At 44.4% G+C, this 12,154-nt stretch overlaps 1 protein-coding gene across 1 annotated transcript in view; it reads right to left on the bottom strand.

The window, feature by feature from the left end:
• Nucleotides 1-10,785, bottom strand: part of MRC1 (mannose receptor C-type 1) — a 97,802-nt gene extending 87,017 nt beyond the window's left edge. Inside the window, exon 1 of the mRNA XM_010354747.2 lies at nucleotides 10,515-10,785. Coding sequence (XP_010353049.1) covers nucleotides 10,515-10,575 — 61 coding nt within the window. The 5' untranslated portion in view covers nucleotides 10,576-10,785. The remainder of the gene's footprint in view (nucleotides 1-10,514) is intronic.
• Nucleotides 10,786-12,154: the final 1,369 nt, after the last annotated feature.

Below are 12,154 nucleotides of genomic sequence, written 5' to 3'. Positions count from 1 at the left end.
AGGTTTTGGACTTGCCAGCTTCCACAATTATGTGAACCAATTCCTTAAATAACTCTCTCCCTCTCCCTCTCTCTACCTTCTTTTCTCCCCTTTCTGCGTGTACATACACACACACACACACACCTCTGACTAATACACATCCCCTAATTCATTCTCTTTGCTCCAACTCCATTTCCATCACCCCAGGCCAAGCCACCATGGTCTGGCTCCAGTCTTCCTCTCTTGAAAATGGAATCATCAAAAAAGATAACACCTGATCACCCCGTTTTTTGGGAGGAGCAGGCCTGACTTGTCACCTGATGCCAAATTGCAAAACCTACCCAATATAATAGGTGGCCTTCACTGAGCTGCGTAAGAGAGTGAGATTTCTTTCTGTTTTTCCCATCTCTCTCTCTCTCTTTTTTTTTTTTTTTTTTTTGAGACGGAGTCTCGCACTGTCGTCCAGGCTGGAGTGCAGTGATGCAATCTCAGCTCACTGCAAGCTCTGCCTCCTGGGTTCACGCCATTCTCCTGCCTCAGCTTCCTGAGTAGCTGGGACTACAGGCGCCCGCCACCACGCCCGGGTAATTTTTTGTATTCTTAGTAGAGATGGGGTTTCACCATGTTAGCCAGGATGGTCTCGATCTCCTGATCTCGTGATCCGCCCGTCTGGGCCTCCCAAAGTGCTGGGATTACAGGCTGGGATTACAGGCGTGCACCTGGCCTCCCATCTCTTTTGCAGATTGCCTGTGATGCACACCACATTCTGGTTGAATGCTCACTCAATAATAAAATTCTTTTCTTTCTCATCTACCTTTATAGAGAGGTTTTCTGGGTGGGGAGGAGATTAGGTTTCTAACTACAAGTCCTCAGCAACTTAAACCCTGCAAAAGGGAACCACTGTACCCAGGAAAAATACATCTAGCCCCTATATCATTGTTTATTAGCAAGGGCACAGTGACCCATCTGCCCTCACCACCAACTACACCACCTTTCAGCTCCTCAAACCCTCTAGGATCACTTCCGCACTGGTGACTTCATGTTTTGAGTTCCCTCTTTTTGGGATGCTCACTAAGACCATAGCTCAAGTGTCAACTTTTCTTTTCTTTCTTTGAGACAGACCCTTGCTCTGTCACCCACACTGGAGTACAGTGGCGCCATCTTGGCTCACTGCAACCTCGGCCTCCTGATTTCAAATGATTCTCCTGCCTCAGCCCTCCGAGTAGCTGGGATTACAGGCGCGTGTCACCACACCCAGCTAATTTCTGTATTTTTAGTAGAGGTGGGGTTTCACCATGTTGGTCACGCTAGTCTCGAACTCCTGACCTCAAGTGATCCGCCCACCTCGGCCTCCCAAAGTGTTGGGATTACTGGCGTGAGCCACTGCGCCTGGCCAAATGTCAACATCTAAGAAGGCTGATCATCCTAACTCATTTTATTCTTTTATTTACCATATAATATCCATAACCATCTTAAAATAAATTATTCAATTTGTTTACTAATGTTCTGTCCGTGGCACAAATTAGATGGGTCAGAAAACGAATTCCCTGTAAGAGGAGACCTTCATCAGAGGCCAAGGAGAACTGCTGAAGGTTCTAAATCTCTTGTACCTTGTATGGGATGAGTCCCAGGCACCCAGTCGCCCAGTCCTCTACTGGAATATAAATTTCACAACAAGGGTGACTTGAGCTTTCTGATTTAGTGCCACAGTCTCTCTTTGGGGAGCATAAATAATCTCTCAACAAATAATTAGTTGAATGAATGAAAGAATATTTATTAAAGCGGAAGCATCTTGACTAGTAATCCAGATAAATTATTTATCTAATGATAGATTAATGATTACAGGTGTATTGAATATTCATTTTTCCCCTGAAAGCTTATTTTTACTGAAGAGCAATTTAGAAATGTGTATACTTACGAAAAGAGTACTTGGAAATGAAAAGGTTCTATTTCAATACACACTTATCTATTCTTGTTTCCTTTATTTATCTTTTGCCATTAGGAAGCAGTGTAAGTTTGATATTGCCTTTGCCAGACAATACAAGGAAATGTAAAATTATTGCTCTATGGTGATACATTCATCGTGCATTATTCTTCTCCCCAAATAACCAGCATGTCATTTTGCTTTTATCATCATCTCAGCAACACGTCTGACTTAAAATGTCATACTTCTTCCTCTGAAGGCGTATTCAAGACATTGGCCAAAAGGCAGCTTGTGGCATTTTTACCAATATTAACCACACTAACATTTATAAACATCCTATTTTTGTTCATACTAATTATGTTTTTGTAATAGAAATAAGGCAAAGATGAACAGATGGGCACGTGGTTGCTGTTTTCATTTCTCTGCAATCTCATTTGTAGGATCTAATATGTGAGTTTCTTTTTTTAATGCTTACACAGCAGAAATTTATTTCCAGAATTGCAGTGATTCTCCCTCCATCCTAACTTGATCTTACTAATCTCATATTTATTTTTTAACAAATATTTGACAAACATCGACCACATGCTACATGCTATGCTAATGACAATACAATGACAAACAAAAGAGATAAGTTTCCTGCCACACTGAGTACACGCTCTACTGTGGTTAACTCAAGGGCAAAAATATCAAGGGTCAAAATACATTTAGTGAAGAAGCGATAAGTTTCAACCCAATGTCTCAGGTTAAAAATGATTAAAGACTAAACATCCAGTAACATAGGTGTGGATTTCTTTTTTTTTTTTTTTTTTTTGAGACAGAGTCTTGCTCTGTTGCCCAGGCTGGAGTGCAGTGGCGCGATCTCAGCCCACTGCAACCTCCGCCTCCCAGATTCAAGCAATTCTCATGCCTCAATCTCCTGAGTAGCTGGGACTACAGGCATGTGCCACCACGCCCGGCTAATTTTTGTATTTCTAGTAGAGGTGGGGTTTCACCATGTTAGCCAGGCTGGTCTCAAACTCCTGATCTCAAGTGATCCACCTGCCTCGGCCTCCCAAAGTGCTGGGATTACAGGCGTGAGCCACCGCGCCTGGCCTGGATTTTCTTTTAAGCGTTTTAAAAATTATTCCACAACATTGAGCAAGTCATTAAATTCCCAAGCCTGCTAGCAAAGAAAATTAGCTTATTAAAGGTGATTGTTCAGGAAGATAAGTATGATATGCTACATTTTCTTACACATTTTTAGATTTTCCTATCAGTAAATAAAATGCTGACATTAAAACACAAAAGACAGTAACTTCTGGAAGATAGAGAAGCTGGATAAGAGGAAAAGCAGTAAGTAGCTGTAGCAGATGCCACCAGATTTATACTATTTCTCCTTGGCCTTCGCTGATTAGGTGCACGCAGACCCCACTCCCAAATGCCAGCACCACGTCTTTTGTCCTGGGGGCTTTTTCTGGTTATCGGAACTCTCTAGGCTCAAACGTGGCACAAATTAGATGGGTCAGAAAATGAATGCCCTGTAGGAGGAGGCCTTCATCAGAGGCCAAGGAGAACTGCTGAAGGCTCTAAATCTCTTATACCTTGGATGGAATGAGTCCGAGGCACCCATTCACCCAGAGCTCCTACGCTCCATCACCCACAGCGGTCACTGGGTATCCACACACCTTCCCTCTCTGTCTCACTTCCCCATTCCCCTGCCAGTGTTTCCTGGGCTCACTTCCCAAATAAACTAACTTGCCCTCAAACCAAAGTGCAACTGTCTGAGGACAGCTTCTTGGGGAACCCTAAGAAATATGCTCACCAGCCTTAGTTAAATAAATGTACCTATGTTTTCCCCAAAGACCCCAAATTAAGTGAAAAACAAATATTTACCCTGCACCTAGTACATTCAAGAAGCTACGCCAGGTGCTGGGGGCTGATGGGGGGGTGTTAGTCAGAGTCTTAGGCTTAGAAATGTTGAACAGGAGGCCAAGGCAGGTGGATCACCTGAGGTCAGGAGTTCGAGATCAGCCTGGCGAATGTGGCGGAACCCCATCTGTACTAAAAATACAAAAATTAGCCGATGTAGTGGGGCATGCCTGTAATCCCAGCTATGGGAGGCTGAGGCAGGAGAATCTCTTGAACCCACAAGGGGGAGGGTGCAGTGAGCCAAGATCGTGCCACTGCACTCCAGCCTGGGCGACAGAGCGAGACACATCTCAAAGAAAAAAAAAAAAAAAGAAAAGAAATGTTGAACAAAAGAAAAACATGGAGAATTACTTCATTTGTCACTTTGATCCTTCAGACCCAGAATATCCAGGGAAACTACTGATTTAGGTCATTGCAATTGGCCATTTGGAAAAGTACAAAATATGAACCCAGTATGGGTCTGACCACAAGGATAAAACAGGGGCCAAGAAACTCTTCCAACTTCCCTCCTACCACCTTAAAGATATGAATATCTACACCTTCCTGGGGCCATTCACTCCCATGTCAGTAGAAGAGGCTTCCTTCCTCCTGCCGACCGCTCTACCTGTGTCCTGGATTCTGAATCTCCTACCTCTCCACAGCTAGTTTCTCCTCTCACTCCTATTTCTTTAGTCTGAATGCCAGCCTCCCCAGATCCCCCTTAAGATAAATAAACAAAACCCTTTACTAGGTAAGAAGCTGACACTACACTGCTCTTTCTTCTTCCATGCATAGCACCACTAATGAATTAGTTCACCATAGGTATGTATCAAGCCAATCTGATCATGACAGAATCAGAGCTCTAGGGTTTGGCTCCCAGGTAACAGACTCCACTGCTCGCTGGCTGTGTGACCTTGGCCAAGTTCAACATCACTCTGTGCTTCCACTTCCCCATCTGTAAAATAAAGGGGGAAACAGCGGACCTCCTCATCGTCGTGAGAATGAAATTAGATCATCTAAATAAAGGCCTTAGAAGAGTCCCTGACACAGGAATTGCTTAATACATGTTCATTATTATTATTGTTAACTTGGCAAAATCAATCGTACAGTGTGAAATGTTTCAGAATAGGATGAAATGAAAGAGCAAAGAACTGTTGCAGCAGTCTAGAAAGAGGGACTGGCCCGGCGCAGGGGTTCACGCCTGTAATCCCAGCATTTTGGGAGGGCAAGGCAGGAGGGATCACCTGAGGTCAGGAGTTCGAGATCAGCCTGGCCAGCATGTACTAAAACTACAAAAATCAGCCAGGCATGATGGCACATGCCTGTAATCCCAGCTACTCGGGAGGCTGAGACAGAAGAATCACTTGAACCCGGGAAGCGGAGGTTGTGGTGAGCCAAGAGGGCGCCACTGCACTCCAGTCTGGGCGACAGAGTGAGACTCTGTCTCAAAAAAAAAAAAGAGGGACGGAAGGACAGAGAACACGGAACCACGGAGTTTCCAGCCTCAGGGGGCTGGGGGCGTGGTTAGGAAGGTTATGTTCTTTGGGGTTGACAGACTTGCAATCAAATCCTGGTTCCACCATTCTTTAGCTGTGTTGCCTTAGTGCTGTTAGCCATTCTAGCCTCTACTTCCTCATCTATAAAATGGGGATAATAATGCTGTCTGGTAAAGCTACCGTGAACTTCTAAATGAGATCATTTATGTAACGCACCCAGCATATCATTTGTATGTAATACACACTTGATAAATATTAATTCCCTCCTTTCCCCCTCTTGAAGTGAAAAGTCCAGAAAAATTGATACAGATAAAGGGATCCAAATCCTTCTTTTAACATAGTGTTATTTGAACCATATTATATCCTTCATGATCAACACACTCCAGGTAGTAAATATCTATTCTTAGCCTCAGAGTCTGAAGATCGTAATGAAGAGTTAGCTCTGTTCCTTACTGACTACCTGACTTCTGCAAGCCACTGAATCTTCAGAGCTTCAGCTTTCTTACCTAGGGAGAGGTACACAGTGACATCTTCCCATCTGCTTTATGGAAGCTATGGGCCCCTTAGTTCTAAGTTTCTACTACAATTATTCACGTGCAATATTTGTAGATTAAACCAAAAGTTGCATAACTGTCAAAACCTAAGGTTGAGCACGGTGGCTCATGCCTGTAATCCCAGCACTTTGGGAGGCCAAGGTGAGCAAATCACTTGAGCCTAGGAGTTTGAGACCAGCCTGGACAACATGGCAAAACTCCATCTCTACCAAAAAACGCAAAAATTAGCCAGGCAGGGTGGCATGCACCTGTGATGCCAGATACTTAGGAGGCTGAAGTGGGAGAATCACTTGAGTCCAGCAGGTCAAGGCTGCAGTGAGCTATGATCATGCCACTGTACTCCAGCCTGGGTGACAGAGTGAGAGCCTGTCTAAAAAAAAAAAAAAAAAAAAAAAAAAAAAAAAAAAAAAAAAAGCATATATATATATATATGTGTGTGTGTGTATATATATGTGTGTGTGTATGTATGTGTGTGTGTGTGTGTGTGTGTATATATATTCCAAAGCATAAAAGTTAGCTCAGCCTTTTAGATACAAACACTGAGAAAGATGGAGACCACATTTAAAAAGGAGAAAGGTGCTTGTATTTTTCTCCCACTTAATTCAATTTTGTGAAAAAATACATAGAAGAGCCAATATTTAACATAAGACATACAGTTATATTGGAATCAAAGTTTTCAAGAGTGATTGCGAAAAACCACTACTGTGATAATTACATATAATTATCTTTCTTAGCATTTCATTGAGGGAAAGGAAATAGAGGAGTATCAGGATTATACCATTAGTGTGATGTCAATGTCAGAACCACAGTTGGATCCCTTCCAGCCAAATGCGAGCTCCACAAATGGCAACAGGAATAATCTAATTTGTCCTTACCTGATCTAACAGCGCAGCAAGAAATCTAAGGGGAGGTGGAAGAGTACAAGCTGTTGAGCAAAGTCCTGGATCTGTGTCTCCCTGCTAAACAGTCGCCTTCTGGACATTTTACCTCCCTGAGCCTGGTGCCTCATCGATAAAATGATGTCAAAGTGCATTACTTCCAAGTTCCCTCTTGCTTTAAAGCTCCATGATTCTAAAGCTTCTCTGTTCACCAAGTCTCTCATTTTCATTTTCTGAAGATGTTCTAGGCTTTTCATGATACTACCTGACCCACTGTTTGAGTGCCTTCCCACAGCCTAGAAAAGCTCCATCCAGGGACTGATGGCAGCAGCTAGTAAGAGCCTACTGTTGGCTGGGCATGGTGGCTCATGCCTGTAATCTCAGCACTTTGGAAAGCCAAGGCGGGCAGATCACGAGGTCAGGAGTTCAAGACTAGCCTGGCCAACTTGGTGAAACCCCGTGTCTACTAAAAATACAAAAAAATAGCCAGGCATGGTGGTGGGTGCCTGTAATCCCAGCTATTCGGAAGGCTGAGGCAGGCGAGTCGCTTGAACCCAGGAGGCAGAGGTTGCAGTGAGCCAAGATTACACCATTGCACTCCAGGCTGGGTGACAGAGAGAGACTCCATCTCAAAAACAAACAAACAAACAAACAAAAAAAGGGCCTATTATTGGCATCTCTTCCCAACTCTGCCCCCACTGGCATCAAGTCAGTAGTTTGAAATCAACCATGGTGGGAATATTTACAGCATGGACATCAGTAAACAGCATAAATCAAATCAGTGCTTCCTCTCTTTTCCTTCTTGGAACCAGTAGTTACAGTAGTTAAGTTTGCCAATACACCACTACCTGTGAGCCAAACCCTCCCATTTCCAAGTTAAACTTCTTTGCTGTGGTCCAACCTCTGTGTCCCACCAGCTCTCATGGTACATCTACCACGATTATAACCCAACTGAGCTCAAAACCTTGCTGCTGAGTGATAAAAAGATAGCATGGCAAGAACAACAGTAGGAAGGGTAAGCATCTAGTCCTGTTAACCTCTAGCCTCCTGTACCCCTCCAGATAGAACCAGCCCATCCGTTGGGAGCAGCCCACAGAGACTTATGGTTCTAATGCTGTGGGATGCTCTCCTGAAGGTGGAAGGAAAGGTTGTGGATTGAAAAGAAATAAACCGATTGTAAGTAGGGAGACCTTCCCATGGGTTTTCCTGGTGGGCAGAAGCCAGGGGAGAGGTCTTGAGGCTTCACATAGCTTTAACCTGCTGCTAAGTAAGCAGGTGCTCTGCCTTTACACAAATTCCTCCAATCACATGCTTCTTGGGCCAAGAAAAGATAAAATAAAAGTTACGGGAGGCTGAGGCAGGAGAATGGTGTGAACCCGGGAGGCGGAGCTTGCAGTGAGCTGAGATCTGGCCACTGCACTCCAGCCTGGGTAACAGAGCGAGACTCCGTCTCAAAAAAAAAAAAAAAAAAAAAAAAAAAAAAAAAGTTACAGGCTGGGTGCAGTGGCTCACATCTATCATCCTGCACTATGGGAGGCCAAAGTGGGAGAATCGCCAGAGCCCAGAAGTTTGAGATCAAACTGAGCAAGTTAGTGAGACCTGTCTCTACTAAAGTTCCAGCTACTGTGGAGTTGGGAGCGGGCCAAGGCAGGAGGATGGCATAAGCCCAGACGTCAAGGCTGCAGTGAGCCGTGATCGCACCACTGCACTCCAGCCTGGGAGACAGAGTGAAACCCGTCTCAAAAAACAAAACAACACAAATTACAGGCTTTCAAGTAACAGGCTCCCTTGAATTTTTTGTTTGCTTATTCTCCAAGTAAACAGATCTTCGGTATCCTCCCTCTCTCCCCAATATCTGTGCCTATGAAAAGGAAGACATTAGTCAGAAGAGGGCATCCTGCTGTCAGGAAGAGGGAAACACTCCTGAGCAAACCGAGAAACACTATCGCTCAGAAGCATTATCAAGTCAGTTTAAAGAAAATTAGGCCCGGTATCTGTGCTGCCCAATATGATAGCTAGCCAGCCACCTCATGTGACCACTGTACACATAAAATGACACTACTGTGAATTGAGACGTGCTATAAGTATACAATACTCACCAGATTTTGAAGAGTTAGTTTTAGGAAATGAATGGGAAAATATTCCAAATCAATTAAATGTTGAGTGATAATATTTCTGAGTTATTGGGTGAAATAAAATACATTAATAAAATCAGGGCTTGGCACTGTGGCTCACGCCTATAATCCCAGCCCTTTGGGAGGCCGAGGAGGGCAGATCACTTGAGGTCAGGAGTTTGAGGCCAGTCTGGCCAACACGGCGAAACGTCATCTCTACGAAAAATACAAAAATCAGCTGGGTATGCTGGTGCATGCCTGTAATCCCAGCTACTTGGGAGGCTGAGGCATGAGAATCGCTTGAACCCGGGAGGTGGAGGTTGCAGTGAGCCGAGATCATGCCACTGCACTCCAGCCTGGGCAACAAAATGAGAGTCTATCTCAAAAATAAAAATAAAATTAATTTCATCTATCCTTTCTATTTGGTCTTTTTTTGTACTTCTTTTCTGCCACTGATTTTAATAGCTAACACTTACAAGGCGTTTACTATGGGTCGCACTCTGTTCTAAACATTTAACATACGGTTACTCATTGAATCGTCACAAGAACTGATGGGGGCAGGTAATAGTCTTCTTTCCATTTTATAGACATGGAAACTAAAGCACAAAGAAACAAAGTAGCCTGCCCAAGGTCGCCAAGCTAGTGAGTGAGAGAGACAGGGTGTAAACCACACCGCCTTCACTTGTGTTTTTATAATCACTGCTACTCAATACTTATTATGATTTCAACTTTGCGGTACTAAAATACGCTCTTCCTAGGAATCTTCCTACCCACCTTCACATCAGTGCATAGAGTAGATCGTAGGCACAAACCGTTCTCTGCAAGTGTTTGTTGATATCACAGAAATAAAGGGGGATTGGAAACCAAAAAATCAAATTTGAAATCTCTTCTATATCATCTCTAAATAGAACCAGGAATGAAAATCCCCCGAGGCCCTCCCATCCTGAAGTTTAAGTAATTGAGTCTAGAGACTGGAAAATGTATTTGAGAATTTGAAAAACTCTGGAGCTGTTCCTAATGAGTAATCTCTAATCTCCAGAAAAAAAAGAAAAACAGGAATCGATCTGCTTATGCGGCAGTTTGAACAGTCTAGAGTACAGATAAGGATGAACTTTCTAACAATCAAGCGTATGAATGATTCTGGCAGAAAAAAAACAAATGAGCATGGAAATTGCTTAGAATCACTTTTGGAGGGATGATCTGAGTTGATATCCTTGGACCTAAGACGCGGGGAGACATCAGGGCTGCCCGCCTTCCAGCCAGAGACACTCAGACGGTGTTTGTTGGCAGTGAGAGAGAAATAGTGTGAACTGAAAACCAGAAAGAGTAAACCACAGAGCAGGAAATTTCTGCACGAAGAAAACAGGGAAGGAACAATGAGCGATGAGAGAAGTCAGGAGGAGACTGAAGGTCTGTAGGACTCCAGGCTGGGCAGCAACCGAGACCTGAGATGCATCCTCCTCCCTCCTCCAGCTCCAGGCCTTCCATGCCTGGCCGCCAGGTGAAGGCAGCAGGCTTAGCTGTGGACTGCGTGGTGCAGGGGAACCCCGTTTCCTCCTCACAAAGGTATTGGAAGGAACCCATTCACAGTAAGCCACAAAACGAGGGTGTGGTCCCGGCCCCCCAAGTCAGAAAGCCCCTGCCCCCCAAGTCAGAAAGCCCCTGCCTCAGAGCAGACTTACCCAGTAGCAGAACAGCACCCGGAATCACAGAGGCAAAAACCAGGAGCAAGGGTAGCCTCATGGCCCAGGGGTTATCCTCTCCTTCTCCTGATGGAGAGGAGGGCGGAACAAAGACGCAAAACAACCAGGCCCCCGACTGCCTCTCCACCTAATCCAAGTTCCCAGAGCTGCCCCGCTGAAAAAACTAGAGAGGAAGCCCTCCCTTTTAAAGGGCTCCTGAATTTAGGGAAAGCCTCCACTAAGGAGACATCCTGTCACATGAGGGTGGCTGGAAAACAGGAATTCAAAGTCGCAACTTTGCTTCGTAAGCTAACTTCTGAGAAAAGCAGACACAGAGGAAGGGGAGAAAGGGACACGTGTGGGAGAGGAGTGGCGGGGTGGGGAGGAGAGAGGGCGATGGTGATGGTGAGGAGTCAGGAAGGAGAGAAGTGAAACAGCTGGGAGCTCCCGGCCTGCTCAGATGGGGCTGGGTGGAGATCAAGCTGCAGGCCATTACCTGTGCCGGAAGACGGAGCTTCCCCTGGGAGGCAGCTGAGTCAGGGGTCCCTCAGCAGACAACCTCCACTCTGAAGTGACAGCCACACGGGCCCTGGAAAGGACAGTTTTACGCTGGAAACAGTTCAGAGTTGAAGCTCATCCCCCTGTCTCCACATTCAGTGCTTAGAGCTTTTCTTTTTTTTCTTGGAAAGTTTCAAGAGAAATTTCCATGGAGCTTCATTTCCTCCAGGCAGAAGAAAAGTGAAAGGGAGGCTATGCATAAAAGGGAATGTCAGTTAGGCCAGGAAGGAGAAAGTTCTAGAAACCTTTTGCTAGAAAGTTCTCTAGAAAGTCAGAAAAAACAGTGGCAAAGGATTTGCAGTAAAGCCTTGCTGCCCAGCCTCAACCGTCGCGGTGCTCTTCAAGTTTAAGAGGCTCCCCTTGCTAGAAAAAGAAAAGCTGCCCCGGCACAATGGCTCATGCCTGCAATCCCAGCAGTTTGGGAGGCCGAGGCAGGCAGATCATCTGAGGTCAGGAGTTTGAGACCAGCCTGGTCAACATGGCAAAGACCTGTCTCTACGAAAAATACAAAAGTTAGCCTGGCGTGGTCGTGCACACCTGTAATCCCAGCTAGTCAGGAGGCTGAGGCAAGAGAATTGTTAGAACCTAGGAAGTGGAGGTTACAGTGAGCCAAGATCGCACCACTACACTCCAGGCTGGGCGACAGGCAGGAAATTCCATCTCAAAAAAAAAAAGAAAAAAGAAAAAGAAAAAAAAGAAGAAAGGAAAAGGAAAAGAAAAGAAAAAGAAAATCTGGTAGTTTGGTCAAAAGGTATATCTTTATTTAAAGGCAAGTGGAATTCTTAGAATAAAAAATGTTTCTAGATCTTTCATTAAGCAGAAAATAACCCTCCAAACATCTACGTTGTCATTTTTCAAAAGTAAAACATGAATTTAGAACATTTTAAAGCAGAAACTGACGATTAGCTGGCCAAATCATTACTAGAGTGTGGAATATGTTAGTAATTCAAAAAGAAGCTACTGGAAACATTGTAATTTTTAAATTTTTTTAAATGAATAGTTTTATCTTCAAACGGAAAGCCTCCACATTCAATGTCTTTGTGATAAAGTTGAAAAGTTTCCATCCTAATAAAAATGTGATA

Source organism: Rhinopithecus roxellana, chromosome 11 (assembly GCF_007565055.1).
Source record: "Rhinopithecus roxellana isolate Shanxi Qingling chromosome 11, ASM756505v1, whole genome shotgun sequence".
Classification (NCBI taxonomy): Eukaryota; Metazoa; Chordata; class Mammalia; order Primates; family Cercopithecidae; genus Rhinopithecus; species Rhinopithecus roxellana.
Note: the sequence above shows the minus strand (reverse complement) of the source record. Positions and strands in the feature narration are given on the sequence as shown.